Source organism: Palaemon carinicauda, chromosome 31 (assembly GCF_036898095.1).
Source record: "Palaemon carinicauda isolate YSFRI2023 chromosome 31, ASM3689809v2, whole genome shotgun sequence".
Taxonomy (NCBI): domain Eukaryota; kingdom Metazoa; phylum Arthropoda; class Malacostraca; order Decapoda; family Palaemonidae; genus Palaemon; species Palaemon carinicauda.
The window spans coordinates 30,977,642-31,002,324 of NC_090755.1; the positions used below are offsets into that span (position 1 = coordinate 30,977,642).

The window sequence follows — 24,683 nt, forward strand, 5'->3', positions numbered from 1 at the left end:
TTACAGTGGATATATTTCAGCGACAGCTGAACCATTAAGAATCTTAGCGAGGTGTAACTACCGACCGCTAGTTAGCAGGAGGTAGACTGGCCACCCCGCTTACACCTGCACTGATAACATTACATCACTCTAAAATTGCATGCAGAAATTCTTTGGGGATAGGTGATGGCGGGATAAGGTTTGCAAAGTTTGGAAAAAAAGAAAAAAAATATTTCCAAAAGTCATTTGTTCCAGCACTATATACAAACCCTTTTACTCTTTACAGTAGAGACTCACCATTATGTGGGTAGGAATCATAAATCAACTGGCTGGTTGTCCTGGGGTGTGACTGTTTTGCGCAAGCTGTTTAAACACACCCTGTCACCTAGTTAACTTTCAACGTTCATGAGAGCTAACGACCTGAGCAATTCGTGGGATGGTGTGTGAACTAAGCATTGTGACTTGACCAGGTAAGGGTAACCTTGGAGCTAAGTTCTACACTCAAGAAGGACATTGTCCGATTCCACCTTGCTGGAGATCGGGGACATAAAAAATATACTGTATATGCATATATATATTATGGCTACACAAGGAACTGAGGACTATGAAGCATTAAGAAGTAGATGATGAATGAAGAAGTATTGAATTAGAAGCTAAAGATAGAGACGACTGGCGAAATCTAACCGAGGCCCTTTGCGTCAATAGGAGTAGATGATGATGACACAAGGAACAATGGTATCCTATAGCAGTCAGAGGTAGTTAGCATGCATAGTTTCTGGGATGTTGAAACCCTAAGAGAGGGGAGAATGAAGAATGAAGAGGCCAGTCACATGTACAGTCTTTCTAGACTTACTACCAGGTAACATCTGCCCTCAACCAGATGCTACTTTTCCTACAAGGGTACCCCAATGACCCCAACCATGAAGCGGCCTGCAAAGAACTTTTGTGGATGCACCTGCAAAAAACATGTTTGCAGCTTCTGCCGCAGAGAAAACAAGCAAGCTTATCCAGAGACATATTCTAGGTTAAAGCCAGGATAGCTAGATTTAGGGGAAAAAGTGACAAATCATCATAAACAATCTTGTAGTACAGGTAGTCATTGACTTGCGACCATGATAGGGAATGAGAGACGTCACCTAACTATCTGAATGTCTAAAGTATCAAACTTAGAAAAAAGTTTCCATTGGTTTATTATGCCGAGTCATAATACTGTAATCATCCGGGTAATATTTCATAAATAATTTCTTACTGTATATCATTATTTCATTTTGTTGGTTCAAAGGATATCATGTGCTTTATTAAAGCATTTTTTCATTATATCTTGTTAATTTCAAAAGCATTTTAACAATTAACAATTGCTGACTTCTTTGTTTACCTTTGATAGTGATCACCTGATCTCAAGGTCCCGCTACTGTATCGAGAGAATGTGCACATACAAATAAGATCAAGACAATGTGCACATACAAATAAGATCAAAACAATGTGCACATACAAATAAGACCGAGACAATGCGTACATACAAATAAGGCATTTCGTTTATATGATTTGAGGTTAATTCTTAAAGCTTCATACTAGAGCTCTTTTCATAATGTAGTTAGTTCTAAATCTCCAGATAGTCACTTCACTTGGCTTCTTTGTCTCCAACAGACGCGGTTGCTCAATTTCTTTCCTTACATACGTATCACTAAGTGCAAAAGTGCTTAGAAAATGACTTGCCAACTATATTTCACTTTCAGTTCATAATCAAGTTTTCATATTTCTTTAGACATTATTGAGTTTGTGATTTTTCAAAACATATTTGTATTCTATTTTTCAATATAGGGAGCATTTCAATGATCAATAATTGCTTTTGCTTTACTTTCAGTAGTCATCAATTTTGTGCACATATAATAACTAGGAGAATTATTTATATAATTTCTTATCTTATTCAAAATTACATCAGCACCTATATTTTATGGATATCAGTTTTCATACAGTTCGTTTACAGCCATTATCATTAGTTATCATATGAATAAGTTCTCTCTCTCTCTCTCTCTCTCTGCAAGGGATTTTGTTTAGATATTAGTAAAATTTGTATCGTTTCTAGATGTTTTGATAATGAGAATATTATTACTCTATAAAGTATCAAAAGAAAATAACTATTTGGCACTCGCCTTCCGCTGAAAATATGACGTCACCAGACATACACTATTACCTTTCTTAAATTTATGGTAAATAGTATTGCAGGCTACCCATAACTAATACAGGCCACTGAAATACTTGGTAATTGTTACTCGATGTTTCAATGATGAAATAAGATTACTTGGTAAGAAATCAATAGGAAATCACTCAATTTCCCACTCACCTTCCAACAAAAATATGTCCCATACGTGGGACGAAAGAATGACATGCGAAATATGTAAAATTCGTCTTTTTCTAGCAAGAAATAAAAGAAAATACAAACTTACCCAGAAAAATTATTTAACTTTGACAATGTAAAAGAAAATACATTACCTCAGGAAAATATTTGTCCTATTCGTGTACTTTCATTATATAAACATCGATCTACTATCATACGAAAAAAAAAAAATGAAACGATTCTGTCCTAGTTGTAGAGTCAAATGTATGCTATTTAATACTCATAATGATCAATACAAACCCATGATATAATTTGTACTGTTAATCGATATTTTTATTATAGGAATACTAACATTAATTGCCAGAAATATGATGTCACCAGACAGATAATAAAAATTCTTGAAATATATTTTATTTGAATTGGATACTGTAATAAAATATTATCAGTAAAAGAAAATACTACCTTTCCTATATAAATTAATTCATTTTATAAAAGAAAATAAATTATTTCTAGGGAAATACTGTAGTTGTCCTATCAGTGTACTATTTCCAACTGGACAACTAATGTACAATTCACGACTGACTTGCGACGTCAACACTGTGAAAACGCAGTCGTTACAGTCAAACAGTCACAAGTCGACGACTACCTGTACTTCCTCTGTTGTATATATGGAGGAGGAAGCAAATGATAAGAGTTCACAGACCTGAGGGACTGTGATACTCCTGCTACTTGGGTGTAAGCCCTCGTCTTGGTACCCTTGATCCCCCTAGACCAAGGCAAGGCTACCGTAGTCTTGGTGGACCTGCGGGTGTCGTAGAAAAGGTCCAGAACAGTGTCCTTTCCCTCAACTGGAACTTGATCCGGTTCCCTTAAGGAGTTGCTCGTCCGGTGCACAAGAACACCTGCAGAAAGACGTAGTCGGAGTCCTTCTATTCAAAGGGGGATATCTTCGGGCTGGCGGACGCAGGCAACATGCCATCAGTGTTTTCTGACCTGTCATCGAATGGATCTTCCGCCCCCTGAGCTCACATCCATAGGATCCTGGGGGTGGGTCAAGGTCGTCAACTGTTCTCCAAATGAAGGCCACTATGCTCTAGTCTTATGGAGGAGGACCTGGAAACCAGAAAATCCTTCCTAAGATCTGGCTGCTCGGACTTTGAGTACCAGTTCATCGGAATCTTAGCTTCCTTCCAATCCTGCGGGTGGATGTTAAAGTCGGCAAGGAGAGAAGCCGTCTCGTTCCTTCCTGGTCCCTTGGATCTTACATTCTTAAAGGGCACGGGAGGGCTGGAACAGGCAGTTCCTGTCAATCCCAGTCTATAGGCAAGAGCCGATAGTTATCCGTGAATGACACCCATTTGGGAGATATCAAGCCTCTGGTGGTTCTAAGATGGATTGAGTCCCCTGGGAGAAGAGAAGCTCCATGGTAACCTCATTTCCTCTTCTGCGGTTTGATGGATGACGATGCCCAGCCTTTCCCACTCAGCTTCCTGTCGAACTAAGGTACTGTACTGCTGGTATGTAGACGACCGCTGAAGGGAAGGAAGGTAGTACACCGCCGGAGAAGGAATCTGCTTGGCAGCAGTGCTATTGCACCTTTGGTCAGCTGGAGGACTACTCATCGCCGAGGACTTTGAAACTGATGGGGTATCGCTGGAGGATCGTGGGTCTATACCCAGACAGCCTGCACCAGGTAGGCAAACCATGGTGTATTCTTTGAAAAGGTGACGGCATCTGAAGAGGCGCCATGAGTGTTTCCTAAGTCTAGGTGGAGTGCCTAGGAAAGAAGAACACGACCGGATGGACCGTTACGCCCCTCTCCATGCTCCATTTCCCCAAGGAAGAGTCGTAAGCCTGTTGATCGCTAGCAACTGTATTCTCTCCACCTACCATATTAGAGTGGAAATATGGAGTGGACAATACTATCAAGGCAGCAATACCAAAAGAACGCAATTGCTATACCACTTGATGGCGTGGCGAGTGCTAGCACAGCGAACCATGACAAACACCTACACCAGAGTGAGCAGGTAAAGTGGAACTCACCTGTACTTGCTGTCTCCCCATCTGCATGTAGTGCGCTGGTGATTGAGCTATAGAGGTAGTGCTTACCTGTGGTACTTGCGATATATAAGAGCATGACATGCTGGCTAGTCTAGCAACCTTACTATGGTGAGAATAGCACGTAGTTGAGAGAACACGTAGCGGACCTTCTTCAGGCAGAGGAGCTCGCCTGCCCGCCCTCCTTGCTTGATAGTTAGGTGTGCGCCAACATGCAAGACTAAAGTCTGTGTTTCTTTGAAATAACGCACTCTGGAGAAAGAGACTTGCTCGTTCTTCCTCCCGCAGGACGAGCAGCGTTCCTGTTCGGCAGCGAGGAGATGTTCATTTGCAAGGAGATGAAGAAGGCTGGGCTATTGCTCTACGTTGGCACACAGGCAAAACAGCAGGTTCCCCCTCATGAGAGGTCAAAACCCTAGGTGCAGATACCAAAGGATCTGGCCTTACTTTGTCCTACAGACATGACGGCGCAGAGCAAGAGCTATGAGCAGAAACCTAACCCCATCGTTATCTAGCTCTGAAAAACTTCGCTCCGAAGAGTTAGAGCAGGCATCAACAAATTGACCACACGCTTATGGAAGCCCGGGGAGGGGTGACGACCACTCTGGTGAAGGTCACATTTCCTGCGAACTGGATAGCTGCCCGTCAACTGGAGGTGGATCCCTGGGTAGCGTACTCTGCTTCCCGTCAATGTGCTGAGAAAGCTCAGGTTGAAGGTCGGTATCACACTGCCTGGGAAATGTAGCCAAAGCTAGTTTCTGGGTTCACCCCAAAAGGATCCCCCGATGGATAACAACGAGTGGTACTTGTCTGCATCTGCTCATGTTCGTCCGCTGAACATAGGGTGGTCAAGTAAACGCTAAGATCACGACGGGCAGACACACAACTCTTTGTTACACGACCACCAGGGCCTGGGGGGGGGGGGGGGGGGAGGACCAAAATCAACCCCTGGGGGGGTAGCTATACGCTAGTGCTGTGTCCTTAACCAAAGGGCATCAAGCAGCTGTTCCTCACCCACAAGCCATAGGGAAGCCTAGAGCCGGCGCCAAGGTCGGCGCAGCTTCTCTAGGGGAATCAACGGAGACCTCAGAAACATAAGGTTGTCGGGGTCAAAGGGTCGCCACTTTTATTCAAATGAGCACCCAAGGAGATCGATGGAGCAGTTAGTGACAAGAATGAGCAGACAGAGTGTAAGGAGAAGAATCCCTATTGATCTTCTTTTTCCGCCGCCTACCATATTGCTGCCACTGGGAGGGAGGATACTTATTACAAGGAGACAACTGAGAACAGGCATGACCCATTTCAAACAGGACAAAGGGCTTGAGAATCTGTCTCTATAGCTGACATACAGGTGATGGAATGTCTCCCTTCAATGCCAGGACAATCCCGCATGGTAGATCCTCCCATACAAGTACTCTGAAAGGGATAAGGTCTTTGAGTTTAAGGCCAGTTTGTATTCATTTGGAACCAGTTAATACGTTTACAGGAGAGAAAGACGGCATCTCTGTTCTCTACCAAGTGAAAAGTGGCTTATAACATCCGCTAACTAGCGGTGGGTAGTTCCCCTTCACTAAAAGTCTTATAGCTAGTTTCAGCCGTCGCCATAATTTATCTTCATTATAAAGAGCGAAATGGTTTGTATTTAGAGCATGAACAAACATTACATTACTATTTACCTTTGCAGTATACTCAATATACTTGATACAGAAGTAAATGTACCTAATACAGTACAGAAATGCTATGGTTTAATTCTCATCTCATTAATAATGATAGTACAGTAATCCCTTGGCTATCACAGGTGTTCCGTTGCAGGCCCCCACCACGTGATAGCTGAAATCTGCAGAGTAGTTACAGAAGTCTAGGGTATATATTTTCAATTTATTTCTATTTTTCAAGTAATTTTCCTCCAAAAATCTAAGTTTTTATAAATGCTCATAACACTCATAAAAGCTTTTTAAGCTAAAATTTACTTTTACTGTAGACACACCCTTATGCATATGTAAATGAAAAAATATTAAATAAAAACAAATTAATATATGTACTGCTTGGCCAGGCCATGCCGTTGACCAAACTATATGTCCATTTATGGTGGCCAGAGAGTATAGCAGTATCTAAACTAGAGAATATTAATAACACTGATGTTTCACTTAACTATATTCAATAATAACTATTGTGATATTCACATATTAGTATTGTATTATAAAATAAAAAGACAGCTGATGTACTTTTCTACTGTTTACGTTTGTAAGCTAATCAAGACTACTGCCTACTCTTCCCAAAACCTCTGATTGAGGCACACTACCAAACTTTTTTGTCTTTTGCTAAAAGACACATTAAAACGAACTATCATTTTTATTATACCATATAAAATTAAGTATACAGTCTTTAGAAAAAAAATACTTTTCTCATTCAAAATTTACAGGTGTCATCCCTTTTACCAATATACAATTTTACTTCTCTACCTTTAGGATGCTTCATTATAAAACTGACTTCTCCAATTCTTTATGTAGTCTTTGTGCAATTCGGTTTACCTTTTCATATATAAAAAAAATGTATAATATAATAATACATGTCATATTCTACTTAATGTCATTTGTAACAACTACAGCAATTGTTTACTACTGTATTGTGAGAAAGTTAAAATGCAAGCTAAACTCCTGTTATCTGAATTAGTTGTTCATAAGTTTTTCATTTATTTGTTTATACCCACCCGTAAGCGTCACTAACTAAATTTTCATCATTCAACCTGCAGTATTTTACTTTCTAACATACTGAACTATAAGTTTGGATAAAGTGGGAGAGAAAAAGCAGTTAGTTTATCATAATTTGGTGTCATACATGAGATATGATAAATCTTTTTATATGGGAGAAAATTTGGTGCTTGCGCAACGTGAGAGATCACAAGTGCTATTACTGTAATTTATTTTATTAATATGAAAATTTAAAATTCACTTGCCCTCAGAACCATGCAACATGAAGAGGTGCATATGATACAGATTTAAATACAATAAATTTGCAATGTACTAAGGTAGGATTAGGTGAACCATGATATGGTGAGGGATTACTGTACTTTGATCTACTCAAAACCATTACTTCATCCTACTAAACTACAGACAAGCCTAACAACTATGATAGGTTGTTTACTATGCCATAAAAATTTCCTTGAACAATTCTACCACTCAGTACTGTAATGGAATTTTTTTTCCCCACAATAATACAAGAGAAATTTCCAATAAGGAGTATAAAAAAAAAACTTCTATTAACTTACGATAGCCACTAGAAAGTCCCTTTCTGCCTGGTTGATTTCAGCCAAAGAAACTGCAGCCGATGTAGCCCATTCGTCATTGAAAACTTCATCCTCTTCTCCATCATCATACAAATACTTGCTAGCAACCAACTGTTGAAAGAAAAACACTGAGACTCCTTTTCCTCGATAAAAAAACACAAATCACAGTATAAAACATGGGGAATGATTGAAAAAAAAAAAAAAATCTTTTCCTCAGACAAATTTGATATTTCAGATATTACTGTACTTGCTCTACTGTTAGTCTTTTTATCATACAAAAAAGGAGACAAATTTTATCTTTCAGATATTACTGTACTTACTCTACTGTTAGTCTTTTTATCATACAAAAAAAGGAAGGAAGGAAGGAAGGAAGGAAAAGGAAGGAAGGAAGGAAAAGGAAGGAAGGAAGGAAAAGGAAGGAAGGAAGGAAAAGGAAGGAAGGAAGGAAAAGGAAAAGGAAGGAAGGAAGGAAAAGGAAGGAAGGAAGGAAAAGGAAGGAAGGAAGGAAAAGGAAGGAAGGAAGGAAAAGGAAGGAAGGAAGGAAAAGGAAGGAAGGAAGGAAGGAAGGGAAGGAAGGGAGGGAGGGAGGGAGAGAGGGAGAGAGAATGAATGTGTGTGTGTTATTTAGTTAGTTACCAATGCTACGATGAAGACTTGTGAAGGTGATGCAGTGGCCAAATATTCGGGATTGTTTGTTCTTAGACGATCAATGTACATCAGAGCCAGGATGAGAGAGCAGGGTGTAACGCAAGCATCATAGCACACAGATGATGCATAGCGCATATCTAGCCGATCGAGCCCATCTTGACGACACAGCTCGCTGAACTTCTCCACCGACAAGCCTGAAAATATAAAACAGGTTATTATACTATAATGTCTATATGAGGCATATATTTGTATACAGGTAGTTGCCGACTTGCGACACATGCGACTCTTGACTGTTCGACTTTAAAACGACTGTTTTCACTGTGATGATGTCACAAGTATGAAATAGTACAGTAAAAGGAAAAATTTTCCTTTGGAAATACAGTAATCTATTTTCTTGTATAAAATTGAAATGTTTTATTTTGGTTAGTATTTTCTTTTATTGTTCATATACTGTACATATCCATTTTCAGTAAAAAATACATTAGGAAAAGTATTTATATAAGTCGAGTTCATATCATATATCTGGTGACATATATTACTGGCGCAAAGCGAGCGGGCAATATAGTGATTTCCTTCCAAAAGACTAACTACTACGATAGTATTAGTATTTCCATTACCGAAATATCAAGTAATGATACAAATAATTTTGTACGTCTGTATCGGTTTGTTATGAGTACTATTTAGCGTAATTTTGACTAGGCTAGTTTTATTTCACCTCTGATGAAAGCTAGTGGGCAACAGAGTGACTTCCTTCCAAAAGGCTAACGATTAGTATTAGTATTACCATTATAAGAAATACCAAGTAATGATACAAAGTATTTTGTATGTCTGTATTGGTTATGAGTACTACTATTTTGTCTGATGATACAGTTGGGCCTCGTTAATCGTGGTTCCTTGCTTCGCGGTTTCGGTTTTTCATGGCCAAGGAGAAAAAAAAAAATTCTTTGCAATGATTGTTTACCCAACATTAAGAATGTGATTTCTAATAGTTGGCAACAGCATTGGGATGGCCAAGAACAGTGCAATACAGTGAACCCTCGCTACTTCGCGGTTCGACCATCGCGGATTCACCACTTCGCGGATTTTTTCCATAACCCATATATATACAGTAATATATATATATATATATATATGTATGCATGTATTTATGTATATATGTAGGTATGTATATGTGTATACATATAAACATATATATATATATATATACACACACACACACACATATATATATATATATATATATCTAAAGTAGGAAGATGTGATGTAGTTCTAAGGGAAAAGTATGGGAAATATGTCTGGGTAATAAGCAAAGCTCTACCTCCAGTTTGTTTCTTCATTATGATCAGAGATAAATGTAAACAAAACATTGGTTGCCATTTTTTATCGTGCTTTTTAGCGTGTTTAGGAAATGCATGATATAAAATCACCTTTAATATTTGTGCCTGTTTTAGTTTAGGGTACTGTAGTACATGCATTAAGTGTTCTGTACATTAAAGGGTAGTTTGTTAACAGAACTACGTACAAGGGAAGGTTTAAAAAGTCTGAATATACATGTTGAATAAATAGGTAAATATGGTGTCACTACTTCGCGGATTTTCACCTATCGCGGCCGCGACTGGAACCTATCTACCGCGATAAACGAGGGTTCACTGTACCTATTGAATAAAAATTCTCATAAAAATCATGATAAAATTCAAGCTGGGCGATGATTTCAAATAGCCTGTGCTACGTTACACTGGGAGAAACTACCTATCTCTACACCCAGCTGGTCCTAGCTCTCTGTATAGTGTATATCCATTTACTGTGGTAAAAAATTACAGCTATATTTGAAATAAACTGGATTTACTTAACTGTATCCAATAGTAATGCATGTAATATTCCCATTTTAGTATAACATTTACAATACAAAACATAGCGAATTATAATCTCATGCATTGTTTACAAATCAGCTGATCATATTGGCGTAGTCTGTCATCAACCTATATTCACTTTTACGATATTATCCCACTGATATGACCATTCACTTCCACAGAATTACCTCACTGATATAACCTATCATGCATATTAGTACTGTATGATATCTCCATATTATTATTGTCCATCACTTAGTACCATTATATCCTTAATCCTTTTCCCAATTCCCAATAATAATGCATGCAATAATCACATTTCAGTATCGTACTTATAATTAAAAACATAGCGAATTATAATTCTATGCATTGTTTGCATTCAAATCAGCTGATCAACCCTGCCTAGTCTGCCGTTAACCTCAATTTTTGGATCAAATGACTCCCCTATTATTAAGGCCTCTTACCGAAGGATATTTCCTATTTACGATAAGAAACAATTATTACTTGATATATCATTTTCAAATTAGCATATATATATATCATTCCAATAATTTTATTTCAAATGCTTCTCTCATATTTCATTTACTTGTACTGTGAGTTGAATCGCATAATGTTAACCGGAGTTTCATTCATGTTGCCGATACAAGATAATTTATGGATTTTAGCTCTATGGTACTTGATTATAAGACCTCACTAGAGACTTAGCAAAGAAACAAAGATTTCAGAGAGAGAGAGAGAGAGAGAGAGAGAGAGAGAGAGAGAGAGAGAGAGAGAGAGAGAGAGAGAGAGAGAGAGAGAGAGAGAGAGAGAGAGAGATTCATATAATTACTAATAATAAGGTCTATAACCAAACTGTATGGAAACTATGATACCCTATAACATATTGTTGCTGATGTAATATTCACTATGAAGCAATTTTGAATTAGTTAAGAAGATTATAAAAAGAAGTGCATGTTATTCGTACTATAGGCTAAGTGAGCATAATTGCAATACTGTAGCGTGACCTTGATATCAACTGATGCCAACCAAAAGTATCTGTTGATTATTTAAATGCTCAAGAAATTGAAAAATAGAATACAAACATGCTAATGACTAATGAAATAGCCTAAGAAGGCTTAATAATGAATAAAACAATTAAATACTGTCTGAAGCTTTGAAAAGAAACTACCCATACGGGCCCGCATACACTGTCACACACTCACACAGAGAAAGTGACAACGTATTTGCATAACCAATAATAATAGCTATAAACGAGCTGTATGAAAACTGTGATATCCTGTAACGCATTGGTGCCGATATAATATTCATCATGAAGATATTTTGAATATATTACGAAATTATATAAAAAATACGCCACTCGTACGTGCGCAATCTTTCAATACTTTAGCGGGAGTTTCAGATCAGCTGATCATAACCAAAGGTAAACAAAATTTTTTGTTTAAAATTCTTCCGAAATTGAAAAATAGAATACAAAATGCTTTAACAGAGAGCATATGATATCCTACTAAACAAGAAAATGAAATAATGATACAGTGAGGAAATATTGATAAAATATGACTTAGACGATTGCCGAATCATGAAGCATCATAATAAATCTACGGAAACTTCACTGTTTCAGTTCGACATACGTCAATATTGACTTACGACGTCTCTCTCTCTCTTTCTATCGTGTGTGTGTGTAATAAATAAAATCTTTGTTTCTTTGCTAAGTCTCTATTGCAGCTTTATAATCAACCACTACAGAGCTAAAAACTATAAAATATTGTGCATCAGCAACATGAATCAAACTCCGGTTAACCTTATGCGATTAAACTCACAGTACAAGTACTGTATATAAAATATGAGAGAAGCATTTGAAATAAAACTATTGGAATTAATATGCTAATTGGAAAATGTTAGAGAAAGTAATAATTTTTTATTTTAGTAAATATGAAATATCCTTCGGTAAGAGGCCTTAATAATAGGGGAGTTATTTGATCCAAAAATTGAGGTTAACGGCGGACTAGGCAGGGTTGATCAGCTGATTTGAATACAAACAATGCATAAAATTATAATTCGTTATTAATTATAAATACGATACTAAAATGTGAATATTACATGCATTATTATTGGATACAGTTAAGGGAAACAACAGTAAGAAAGAAGGAAGAAACAATATGACAAAAAGACAGGAGGGGGGGAGCCAAGTTCCTTCTCCTTGCACATTTCCTCCAACATATCTATGCTAATTCAAATAAATTAGCGAAATCAATGAATTTGGAAAACGCGAGAGGAAGGAATGGAAAATAGGAATGGGAATACGTGGAATAAGGGATAAGAAAGAGGTTTAGAATGATTAATAAGATGAAAATGAATGATTGCTAGAAAAGAGAAGATGAATGAAATCGCGAAAAATAATGATAATCACGAGTTGAAAAGATATGTTGTAGATGTGTGAGGGAGAGCAAAGTAAATGTACAAAAGGGATTTGCAAAGGAATTGGGAGGAGGATTAAGGATATAATAATAATAAATGAAGGAGATATCATAATAATATGCAAGATAGGTTATATCAGTGAGCAATAGATGAAACGAGAGTAGGAAAAGCATCTGGTATGGATGGTGTGAGAGCTGAGATGTTGAAGGAAGGGGGTGTGACTGTACTTGAATGGTTGGTGAGATTGTTTAATATGAAAAATTCGAAGATAATTTGTATTTTTCCTAACCATACAAACCTTAGCTATTTATATTGGGTTTACCTTTTAGCGCAGCTGAAATGACGAGCCAATAGTTTTAACGAGGGTTAATTACCCCCGCGCTAGTTAGCGGGGGGTAGGGGAAGGGTAGCTTGCTACCCCTCCCCCCCACACACCGGTGACTTGCTTCACTTTCACTTAGAGGTAGGACTTGACTTGGGGGTCAGGGATGGCGGGCACATATGTGTAAATAGCTAAGGTTTGTATGGTTAGGAAAAATACAAATTATCTTCGAATTTGTCATTTGTTCCGTAACCGAAATACAAACCACGCTATTTACATTGGGTGACTTACCCCTTGGGAAGGGTGGAAAGTCCTCAGCCTTACTGACTTCGGCTTGCCCGGGGGCTCGATCCCTCAGTGAGCAGCACTAGAGAAAGGGAGCCCCTGTACCTCACAAGTTCCTAGCATCGCTAGGAACGAGTGGCCTACGTAAGCAGTGTGTGGAGGAGAGTGTGACTCGTCCTATGAAGTTGACCTCGAGACCTTCAGATAGGAATTCTAGGATAGGACGTTCCATATACCACCTCGTCAGGGTATGGGAGACGCTACAGTATTAAGCTTAATACTAGGAGCACAAAGAAGCATGGGTTACCTGCAGAGGTCGAGGTCAGCTATGCGAGGACCAGGATGCTGCTTCCCCAAGAGAGGGGAGAATGAAGAAAGAAGTAAGGGTCAGACATACGCTTTCATTCACGCAGACTAAGACCGGGTAACAACGCCCTCAACCTACTGCTACTTGTCCAAAAAGGAGCCTGAGGTTAGACCAGCTGTTGTGCAGCCACCACAGGGCCGATAGAAAACGTATCAAGGCTCCTGTGGGTCACGTCTTGCAGGTAGTGGGCTGTGAAGGTCGTCTGACGCTTCCAGATCCCAGCTTGAAGTACCTGCGTCACAGAGAAGTTTCTCTTGAAGGCCAGGGATGTAGCAATACCCCTGATATCGTGGGCCCGAGGGCAACGTGACGGAGGAGGGTCAGGATTCAAGGCATGGTGGATAACCCTTCGAATCAAAGCTGAGATGGTGTTCCTGGTGACCCTCCTCTTAGTCCTGCCAGTGCTCAAAAACAAAGCTCGCACTAGAGGACGGACTGCAGCCGTTCTCTTCAAGTAGTGCCTCAGACACCTCACTGGACATAGCAGCAGCTGGTATGGGTCGCTTGTTACAGAACGGATACTCGCGATCCTGAAAGAGTCGAACCGAGGATCTGGCACCCCAGGATTCTGAGTCATGGCAACAAACTCAGGGACGAACCTGAACGTTACCTCCCCCCATCCCTTGAATGGGCGATGTCATACGAGAGACCATGAAGTTCACTAACCCGCTTGGCCGAAGCCAAAGCGAGTAGGAAAGCCGTCTTCCAAGACTGGTGGCGATCGGAGGCCTGGCGTAATGGTTCGAAGGGAGGTCTCTTAAGAGACCTGAGGACTCGAACCACGTTCCAAGGAGGAGGTCTCACTTCCAACTGGGGGCCGGTAAGCTCATAGCTACGTATGAGTAGAGAGAGTTCTAGCGATGAAGAAATATCCACGCCCTTCAGTCTGAAGGCCAAGCTTAAGGCTGAGCGATAGCCTTTCACTGCCGAGACAGAAAGGCGCATTTCTTCCCGCAGATAAACGAGGAAGTCCGCTATTGCTGGAATAGTGGCATCGAGTGGAGAGATACCCCTTCCACGACACCAGCCACAAAAGACTCTCCACTTTGCTTGGTAGACTCCCTCAGAGGACCTTCGCAGGTGCCAAGACATTCTCTCCGCAACCTGTTGCGAAAAGCCTCTCTCCGCGAGGAGACGCTGGATAGTCTCCAGGCGTGAAGCCGAAGCGAGGCTACAGCCCTGTGAGGGACGCCGGAGTGGGGTTGTCTGAGAAGCTCGTGTCGTGGAGGAAGCTCCCTCGGGAGCTCCGTCAGGAGCTGCAGAAGGTCCGGGAACCATTCCGCGTGATGCCATAGCGGAGCTACCAGAGTCATCGAACAGTTGACCGATAGTCTGGTCCTGTTGAGCCCCCTTCTCATCAGACAGAATGGTGGGAAGGCGTACACGTCGATGTTGTCCCACCGTTGCTGGAAAGCATCTTGCCAGAGTGCCTTGGGGTCCGGGACTGGGGAGCAGTACAGGGGCAGCTTGAAGTTCAAAGCTGTCGCGAACAAGTCCACAGTCGGGGAACCCCACAAAGTCAGGACTTTGTTGGCTATCTGAGGATCCAAAGACCACTCGGTACTCACTATCTGCGAGGCCCTGCTCAGACTGTCGGCGAGCACATTCCTCTTGCCAGGAATGAAGCGAGCTGATAGTGTTATCAAGTGGATTTCGGTCCACCTCAGAGTCTCTACTGCAAGATGGGATAGCTGCTGTGAAAAAGTGCCTCCCTACTTGTTGATATAAGCCACTACTGTGGTGTTGTCGCTCATCACCACCACGGAGTGACCCGCCAGGGACCGTTGGAACTGCTGAAGAGCCAGAAAGACGGCCTTCAATTCTAGCAGGTTGATGTGTAGGCACTTTTCTGATTCTGACCAAAGGCCTGAAGCCCTCTGGTTCAGAACGTGCGGCCCCCACCCTTCTTTTGACGCGTCCGAAAACAGAGTCAATTCCGGGGGGAGGACGAGAAGACTCACTCCCTTTCGTAGGTTCTCGTCGACCAGCCACCATCGCAAGTCCGTCTGTTCCAGAGACCCCATTGGGATCAGAATGTCCGGGGAATCGGATCCTTGATTCCACCGGGACTTGAGCCGCCATTGAAGGGATCTCATCCTGAGGCGGCTGCTTGGAACCAGACGAGCCAGGGAGGATAGGTGACCTAAGAGATGCAACCACGATTGGGCGGGGAGTTCTTCTCGCCTGAGGAAGGGTTCCGCCACCCTCCTCAGCCTAGCTATCCGGAATGAAAGGCTTTGTGGAGATTGGTGTCTATTAGCATGCCTAGATAAACCAGTCGTTGGGATGGCTGCAGAGAGGACTTCTCGAGGTTTACCACGATCCCCAGATCCTGGCAAAGATCCAGAAGCCTGTCTCGGTGCCGAAGAAGGGTCGACTCCGAGTCTGCTAGGATCAGCCAATCGTCCAGATAACGAAGGAGACGAATGCCGTTCTTGTGCGCCCAAGATGAAATCAGGGTGAACACTCTGGTGAACACCTGAGGAGCTGTGGAGAGACCGAAACACAGCACCTTGAACTGGTAGATCTTGTCGTCTAGGCAAAATCTCAGGTACTTCCTGGAAGACGGATGGATTGGGATCTGGAAGTACGCGTCCTTTAGATCCAGTGTGCACATGAAGTCTTGTGGTCTCACCGCAAGTCTGACCGTGTGTGCTGTCTCCATGCTGAACCGGGTTTGCTTGACAACACCGTTCAGGGCTGAGAGGTCGATGACAGGTCTCCAGCCTCCAGTAGCCTTCTTTACAAGAAAGAGTCGACTGAAGCAGCCTGGGGAGCCGTCGACGACCTCCTGGTGAGCACCCTTCTCGAGCATGGTCTCGACTTCGGCCTGAAGGGCCAGCCCCTTTGCCGATCCCGTGGCATAGGAGCTCAACGACACTGGATTCGCTGTCAGGGGAGGTTGAGATGTTGTGAACGGGACGCGATAGCCTTGGCCGATCACTGAGACCGTCCAAGCATCGGCCCCGTGTTGCTGCCACCTGCGGACGCAACGGTGAACGCATCCCCCCACAGGTGGACACGCAGGGGGACTGCCACCCCTAGGGCTTGCGCCCGCGGCCGCCACCCCTAGGAGTCTTGCCTCCCCTGGAGGACTTACTGCCCCTCTTGACCTTGGCTGGAAAGGGCTGGGGCTTAGACACCACCTTCTTAACTGCCGGTGCCTGCTTTGGAGCCTTATGAGGCTGCTGCTGCTGTTGCGGCAGAGCTGGAGGCTTATAGGGCCGAGCTGTAAGGGCCCTATGGAGGAGGGAGTCCGTGCTGGATTTCCTCCACCTCTCAGCCGTTCGCTCCATGTCTTGAGGCTCAAACAGGTTCTCCCCCAGAAGGGAAGCATGTCGGAGCCTACACACACCCACGGCGGGGACCTTCGGATGGAATCTCTCGGACACAGCATCGCGACGCTTTAACACCGAGTTGGCCCACCGGGTGGTAACCTGGTGCGCCAAAAACTCGATGGAGCGGGTGCCCGAGAGCAAGAAGGTCGCCAGGCCCTTCCTATTGGTCTCCTTGGACAAGTCCTCTGAGCGCAATAGGATGCCCAGAGATCCTAGTCAAAAGTCCAGCCACGAAGTGGCCTGCATGGCACACTTAGCGACCTTCTCGTGGCTAAGGATCTCTGCCGCCGAGAACGAAACCTGCCGGGCAGAGGTTCTCAAAGGGAACTCCCTTGGCTAGCTCCTCCACAGAGTGATGGAGGGGAAGAGCGAGGCTGGACTCACCCAGAATCTCGAAATACCTCCTCTGCTGAAGACGAGGAGGAGGGATGAGCTTGTTCCCGGCAGAGGAACGACTGGAGGAGGCAAGAATCGCGAGCTGAACGTTGGCCCTAGCTCTGGCACTCTTCAGGCCCCAAGACCAGGGCAGAGCCGCACTGGACTTAAGGGTCTTCCGAATGTCAAACACTTCATCCAAGATAGTGTCTTTGCCTTCACGGGGGGCGATGACTGGATCCATAAGCCCGTTAAGTTGCCTTATCAGGCTTAAGACCTGCCAGAAGGCATGTTCGGATTCCTGCTGATCTCCTCCCTGCGGGCTGGCAGCTAAGTCTCCTGTCCCAGGGATCTCTTCCTGGGGTGAAGCGTGGACGTTCCCCCGGGGAGCCATGGGTTCCTGGCGAATCCTCGAAGATGACTTCGGGACGGTCATGGAGTCCTTGGATTCCCTCCTGGGAGGGATACAGGATCCCAACAAAGAGGTTCGAGGAGCCCCTTCCTCACGAGACGATTCTCCTCCATGAAGCGAAGTCTCCCCCCTTGGTGCCGAGGGGAAGACTACCACTTCATTGGACTCACCCGAGGACGGAAAGGCCTCGTCCACGGGAGAAGGAGAAAGCACTCGAGCAGGAGAAGGGGGCTTCGCGCCAGACCTCTTGGGAACCAACTTCGCCCTGGGGGAAGTCACCACGAAGTCCACTCCTCTCTTTCTCTTCAGCGTAGGAGAGACAGCCGTTGGTTTGTTACCCTGGTCGGCGATTGCTGGCTTCATAACCCTCACTAACGCCCGCGCCAGGGGACCAAACCAAGTCTGTTGCTCCAAGGACACAGAGTCCGAAATCCTCGCTAAAGGGAAAGGGATCGGGCGATCCTTTGGAGGGGACACCACAGTACCTGCCTGAAAAGAAGGTGGGGAAGAATGCTGTCAACCTCTCCTCAGTATTATCCTTATCCTGCACTACAATCCTGTGTTTGGGTGGAGGCGATCCCGAGCGTTGTCTAGGAATACGCGTTCCTGCTGCTACCACCGGCTGCGAAATTCGCCGCGAACGATGGTCATGCGGGCGCACAGATGGATGATCGTGCGGGCGCGCAGGCGAGCGGTCGCCGTAGGAAAACGCTGATGAATAGGCGATACTAAAATCGCCTGTGCTCGCTGGCGCGTAGGTGATCGTTGACGCGTAGGAGAACGCTGATGAATAGGCGATACTAAAATCGCCTGTGCGCGCTAGCGAGCAGGTGAACGCTGGCGAGCAGGTGATCGCTGGCGCATAGGTGATCGCTGGCGAGCAGGAGGGCGACGCGTGAGATCCTGTGAAGGAACAGGTGGCGCGGCGCGTTCACGAACAGGAACAGGAAGATCGCAGGCGCGTGGGCGAACATGTGCTTTTGACACACGCGCTGGAGAACGCGAACGTTGTTGCGTAGACACAGGATGAGAGAGCTCAGGAGACTGATGGCGCCCAGGGAGTTCAACAGGAACTGTAGGATGGTCAAAGACCACAGGGCGATGATCCTCAAAAGAGCGAACATCAGGAGCGCGCCGACGAACAGGTGAGCGTCGACGAGCAGGAGAGCATTGACAAGCAGGAGAGCGCTGACGAGCAGGAGAGCGCCTGTGCGCTAGCACTGCACGTGGAAGGGAAGAATCCCTTTGCCCTGAAGGGACCGTTGCCCGTCGGGTGACGAGTTCCCCGGAAGGTGAAGATCTAGCAGGAGTTGGAGAATGGTCTGCAGAGTTCCAAAGGAGCAGGAGCTGTAGGCTGAGTACGACGAGGAGAGTCCCCTTCGGAGGAAGGGGATCCAAAAAGGCGCCTCTTAACCCCCTTATAAGGGGAAGGGAGGCCCTTGCGACGCAGCGGACGGTGAGCCACGGGAAAGATCATCAGGACCATCAGTCCTCCGAAGGGGAGTCTCAGTCAAAGCACTTCCCTTAGAAGGAAGCTGAACAGCAGAAGAGCCCGTAGGATTCACTTCCCCCTTCGAAGGATGTACGGAAGGGGGAGGAGAGCCATCAGCACCATCATCCTCAACTGCACCTGCAGAGGATTGCCCAGCCACGTCGGAGGCCTCTGCCACCACGACGTCGACGATAGACAGAGTGTCTACCTCTGCTACCGCCGCCGCCGACTGCTTAACGGCGGCCCCCAACGAGACAATGTCAATCAAGGCGACCCTGGAGGACAAGCCCTTAAGCCCCAGGGAAGCCTAAATCTGTAAAAGATCATCATTAGACAAGGAGTTATCAATGGCCTACCCCGGAGGAGGAGGGGGAACCGCCCCGCTATGGGAGGCGACGCCCTCTCCCCCCACCCAAGGTCGGGAAACAGAACTAGGGACTGCGCTACCACTCGGACGACTCTCCTTAGGAGCTGGTCGAGGGGGAGCTTCGGAGGAGGTTTGGGCGGCAAAAGAAGAATCCCGAGAACCCTCCTCCTCCAAGGCAACCCCCAAAGGAGAACGGTCTCTCTTGGACTTCTTCTTACGCCGGCGGCCAAACCTCTCCCACTGGGAGGCAGACCACTCCCTACACTCACAACATATGTTTTCCTGGTCACACCGTCGGCCCCGACACTGAGGGTAAAGGGTGTGAGGGTCCGTATCTAAGGCCGACATAAAGGTCCCACAAGGGCGGCCGGCAACACCAGGGCACGTACGCATTGTAATATAATAATATAATAATGAAAGTCAACTTCAAACCAACACACAAGCTGTAGAAAAGAAAAAGCAAAAAGAAAGATTAAAGGCTGTCAACGAGGACGATGAACAGACACGTCTGTTCACCGCCGAGCCAAAAGGGAAAGTGAAGCAAGTCACCGGTGTGTGTGGGGGGGGCGGGGTTAGCAAGCTACCCTTCCCCTACCCCCCGCTAACTAGCGCGGGGGTAATTTAATTAACCCTCGTTAAAACTATTGGCTCGTCATTTCAGCTGCGCTAAAAGGTAAACCCAATGTAAATAGCGTGGTTTGTATTTCGGTTACGGAACAAATGTGTTTTGTGTTGTCAATGGTACCAGTAGATTGGGTTTGTGCATGTATTGTACCACTATATAAGGGTAAGGGAGATGTGCATGAGTGTTGTAATTCAAGAGGTATTAGTTTTTTGAGTGTAGTTGGAAAAGTGTATGGTAGAGTAATGATTAATAGGATTAAGGATAAAACAGAGAATGCAATCTTAGAAGTACAGGGTGGTTTTAGAAGAGGTAGGGGTTGTATGAATCAGATTTTTACAGTTAGGCAGATATGCGAGAAATATTTAGCAAAAAGTAAGGAGGTGTATGTTGCATTTATGGATCTGGAGAAAGCGTATGATAGAGTTGATAGGGAAGCAATGTGGAATGTGATGAGGTTATATGGAGTTGGTGGAAGGTTGTTGCAAGCAGTGAAAAGTTTCTACAAAGGTAGTAAAGCATGTGTTAGAATAGGAAATGAAGTGAGTGGGGCTGAGACAGGGATGTGTGATGTCACCGTGGTTGTTTAACTTGTATGTTGATGGAGTGGTGAGAGAGGTGAATGCTCGAGTGCTTGGACGAGGATTAAAACTGGTAGACGAGAATGACCATGAATGGGAGGTAAATCAGTTGTTGTTTGCGGATGATATTGTACTGGTTGCAGACACAGAAGAGAAGCTTGACCGACTAGTGACAAATTTTGGAAGGGTGTGTGAGAGAAGGAAGTTGAGAGTTAATGTGGGTAAGAGTAAGGTTATGAGATGTACGAGAAGGGAAGGTAGTGCAAGATTGAATGTCATGTAGAATGGAGAGTTACTTGAGGAGGTGGATCAGTTCAAGTACTTGGGGTCTGTTGTTGCAGCAAATGGGAGTGGAGGCAGATGTACGTCAGAGAGTGAATGAAGGTTGCAAAGTGTTGGGGGCAGTTAAGGGAATAGTAAAAAATAGAGGGTTGGGCATGAATGTAAAGAGTTCTATATGAAAAAGTGATTGTACCAACTGTGATGTATGGATCGGAGTTGTGGGGAATGAATGTGATGGAGAGACAGAAATTGAATGTGTTTGAGATGGAGTGTCTAAAGAGTATGGCTGGTGTATCTAGAGTAGATAGGGTTAGGAACGAAGTGGTGAGGGTGAGAATGGGTGTAAAAAATGAGTTAGCAGCTAGAGTGGAAATGTAATGTGTTGAGGTGGTTTGGCCACGTTGAGAGAATGGAAAATGGGTCTGCTAAAGAAGGTGAAGAATGCAAGAGTTGATGGGAGAAGTACAAGAGGAAGGCCAAGGTTTGGGTGGATGGATGGAGTGAAGAAAGCTCTGGGTGATAGGAGGTTAGATGTGAGAGAGGCAAGAGAGCGTGCTAGAAATAGGAATGAATGGCGAGCGATTGTGACGCAGTTCCGGTAGGCCCTGCTGCTTCCTCCGGTGCCTTAGATGACCGCGGAGGTAGCAGCAGTCGGGGATTCAGCATTATGAAGCTTCATCTGTGGTGGATAACAGGGGAGGGTGGGGTGTGGCACCCTAGCAGTACCAGCCGAACTCGGTTGAGTCCCTTGTCAGGCTGGGAGGAACGTAGAAAGTAGAGGTCCCCTTTTTGTTTTGTTTCATTTGTTGATGTCGGCTATCCCCCAAAATTGGGGGAAGTGCCTTGGTATATGTATGTATGTATGTAATTCTGTGAAAGTGAACGGTCACATCAGTGGGATAATATCGTGAAAGTGAATATAGGTTGACTATGGACTACGCAGATTTGATCAGCTGATTCGAATGTAAACAATGCATGAGATTATAATTCGCTAATGTTTTAATTATAAATACAACACTAAAATGGAGAGATAGGTGGTGGCGCGAAGCACCACCAGTGTAAAGGACTGCGGGCTATTTGAAATCATTGCGCAGCATGAATTTTATCACGATTATAAGAATTTTTATTCAATATGTATTGCGTTTTTTCTTGGCCACAAAAAATTGAAATCGCGAAGCAAGAAACAGCGATTAACAAGGTCTGACTGTACATATAATGCATTTACATACAGTATAGTAAATTTATATAATTTTCCCCTTACCAGTAAATGGCAACGATGGACGGTCAGTTGACGGCATTTTCCCATAATACAGTGTTTTCCGAATGCGTTCTGCATATTCTATGTATTCGGGCAAGAACTGAAAAGAAAAGAAAAGGTATTACCCAAAATACTCTTATAGTAAAACAAACTGTACACTGAAATACTAAGGAAACTTATCAGTAAATGACAATCACAGAGCATTTTATATACTGTACTTTATGCTTTACTGCATAAAACTGGGCAGTAACTACTTTTCCTAAATATACAAACCTGAATCCTCTAATAGTATGATTTCAGCTTGGCTGGAACTCAGCTGTTAAAATTCAAACGAGGTGTCAGCAGTTGCCAGCGGAGGGTGGGGAAGCCCTGTCCCCTGGCCATTACAACTGCGACACCCCTTTGATCTTCAACTAAGGGGGATTTGAGCCAGGAATTGATACTTAAGGACTCAGGTGTGTGTAATAAAGAAGAATACAAATTATGTACTTTCAAAATTGGTGATTTGTTCCTATACAATAGAAACCTGAGCCCCGTAATAGGAGGCCTATCCTTAGGTGGGAGGAAGCCCCTATAATCATTCAGGCTGGTTATAAATTCCAAACTTTGAGAAATAGAATATCAAAAGGTTAGGCTAGGTTACTTTCTATCAAGTAATGGTCAAGCAAGAACCCACAACATATCCTTGTAAAGATATACACCTGTATTATAAATGTAGGGCCAATAAAAAGTATAGTAATAGGCTTTACATACAAACCATCACACCCCTCATAAGGAGGATAAGGGACACACTTCTATATCATTATATATAGATCAACCCCTTGCTCTCTATTCTTGGGTAGTGCTATAGCCTTTGTATGATGATCTTCCACTGTTTTGAGGTAGAGTTCTCTTGCTGAGGGTAAATTTGGGCACACTTATTTCTCTTCTGGATCTAGATGTTGAGGAAAGTCTCTGGCTGCCAATCAGTGTGCCTTAAGGCACCATTGGAAGGACCACTAATGTAGTTGCTCATGAGGTAAAAGCTTCTCCAGGGATGACAGGTGTCAAGAGTAACTTTTGCTTTTGTCTAGCTGAAATAATTGCTCGATGAGGAAAGGTTGCACTACTTTCCCGAGTCTGCTGATACGACTCTCTGAAGGAAAGATCTTTGCCTCATTTTGTATCTATCAGTATACCCAGGAACTAGAAAGATCTTTGCCTCATTTTGTATCTATCAGTATACCCAGGAACTTCCTCCTTTGCTCGGACTCACTGGAAAAGCTGGCCTCGAGAGGAGCATAGTATCAGCCAGTCGTCAAAGTATCTAAGAAGACAAATGCCACCGGCATGGTCCCAAACTGACACATGCACGAAGACACGCTGGAGTACCTGATGGGCAACTGGCAGTCCAAAGCAAAGGACTTCAATCTGAAAAACTTCCCCTCAAAGGAGTAATGCGAGGAACTTCCTTCTAGACTGATGGACTGGGATCTGAAAGTAAGTGTCTTTCAGATCAACTAATAGCATGATATCGTTCCTCCTTACTGCTGATTGTACGGTGTCCTATGCTTGTGAACAGATGATCGATAAGAGTAAGCGTGGGGAGTACAATGATGGCAAGTACATAGGTGACTGTTATAATGGTGTGCGAACAGATGAGCATGATTAGAGCATGTGACCCGATGAGCACGATGCTAGCTCGTGATCAGGAAATTGCGATGAGCATGCCGGTACAGGGGAGTGTGGTATGCCTGACAGGTGAATGTGTAATGATTACAGACAGAGAGGTTGTCATGGTCTATCCAGGATGTGTGCACCAAGAGGCGAGGGCGTGTAAGATGGTTGTGAGCATTCGGGAGAGCGCTAGCAAGGTCTCAGTGTTCTGTCTTGATAGCCCTCATTTTCCTCGCAACTGATGTTGCCTCTTTACAGTGTATCAGAACTTTCCCCTCTGCAGGGTGTGCAAAATATGTACAAAACCATAAACTGTTCACCTTGCTACATGGATGGCCAGGGAACAGAGTCCATGAATCTGCGAGGGGGGGGGGGGAGAGAGAGAGAGAGAAGGGATTGTGATGTGGAATCAAAACAATGAGCCATAGCATAGTTCCACAGGGCTACTGGCTAAGACGAGGGACCTAAGCCACGACCATGATGGATCGTGGTGGGTGCCATGAAACGAAGACATGGCTCTGGCCCCGTGCATTGGCAACAGGGGGTTGACTACTGTGATAGCTAAGGACCTGAGTGCTAGCCCTCCTGTGGAGGAGCTACAGAGCCATGACACTGGGTCCCGACACCAGTCAAACTGGCAACCAGAGTAGCAAGGGACCTAAGCCGCGAATTGAAGCTGTTACATGCGGTCAAGGACATGTGGGAAAAAAAAATTTTTGAACATTAGGCAAAATACAACTAAGATTTTTTTT

General features: G+C 44.0%; 1 protein-coding gene across 1 annotated transcript in view; it reads right to left on the reverse strand.

Annotated features, from left to right (window-relative positions):
• LOC137624380 (protein CNPPD1) overlaps positions 1-24,683 on the reverse strand; it is a 34,297-nt gene that overhangs the window by 6,449 nt on the left and 3,165 nt on the right. Inside the window, exons 2-4 of the mRNA XM_068355102.1 lie at positions 22,279-22,375; positions 8,298-8,503; positions 7,644-7,772 (exon numbers count right to left, since the gene is read on the reverse strand). Of these exons, the coding sequence (XP_068211203.1) occupies positions 7,644-7,772; positions 8,298-8,503; positions 22,279-22,375 (432 nt within the window). The remainder of the gene's footprint in view (positions 1-7,643; positions 7,773-8,297; positions 8,504-22,278; positions 22,376-24,683) is intronic.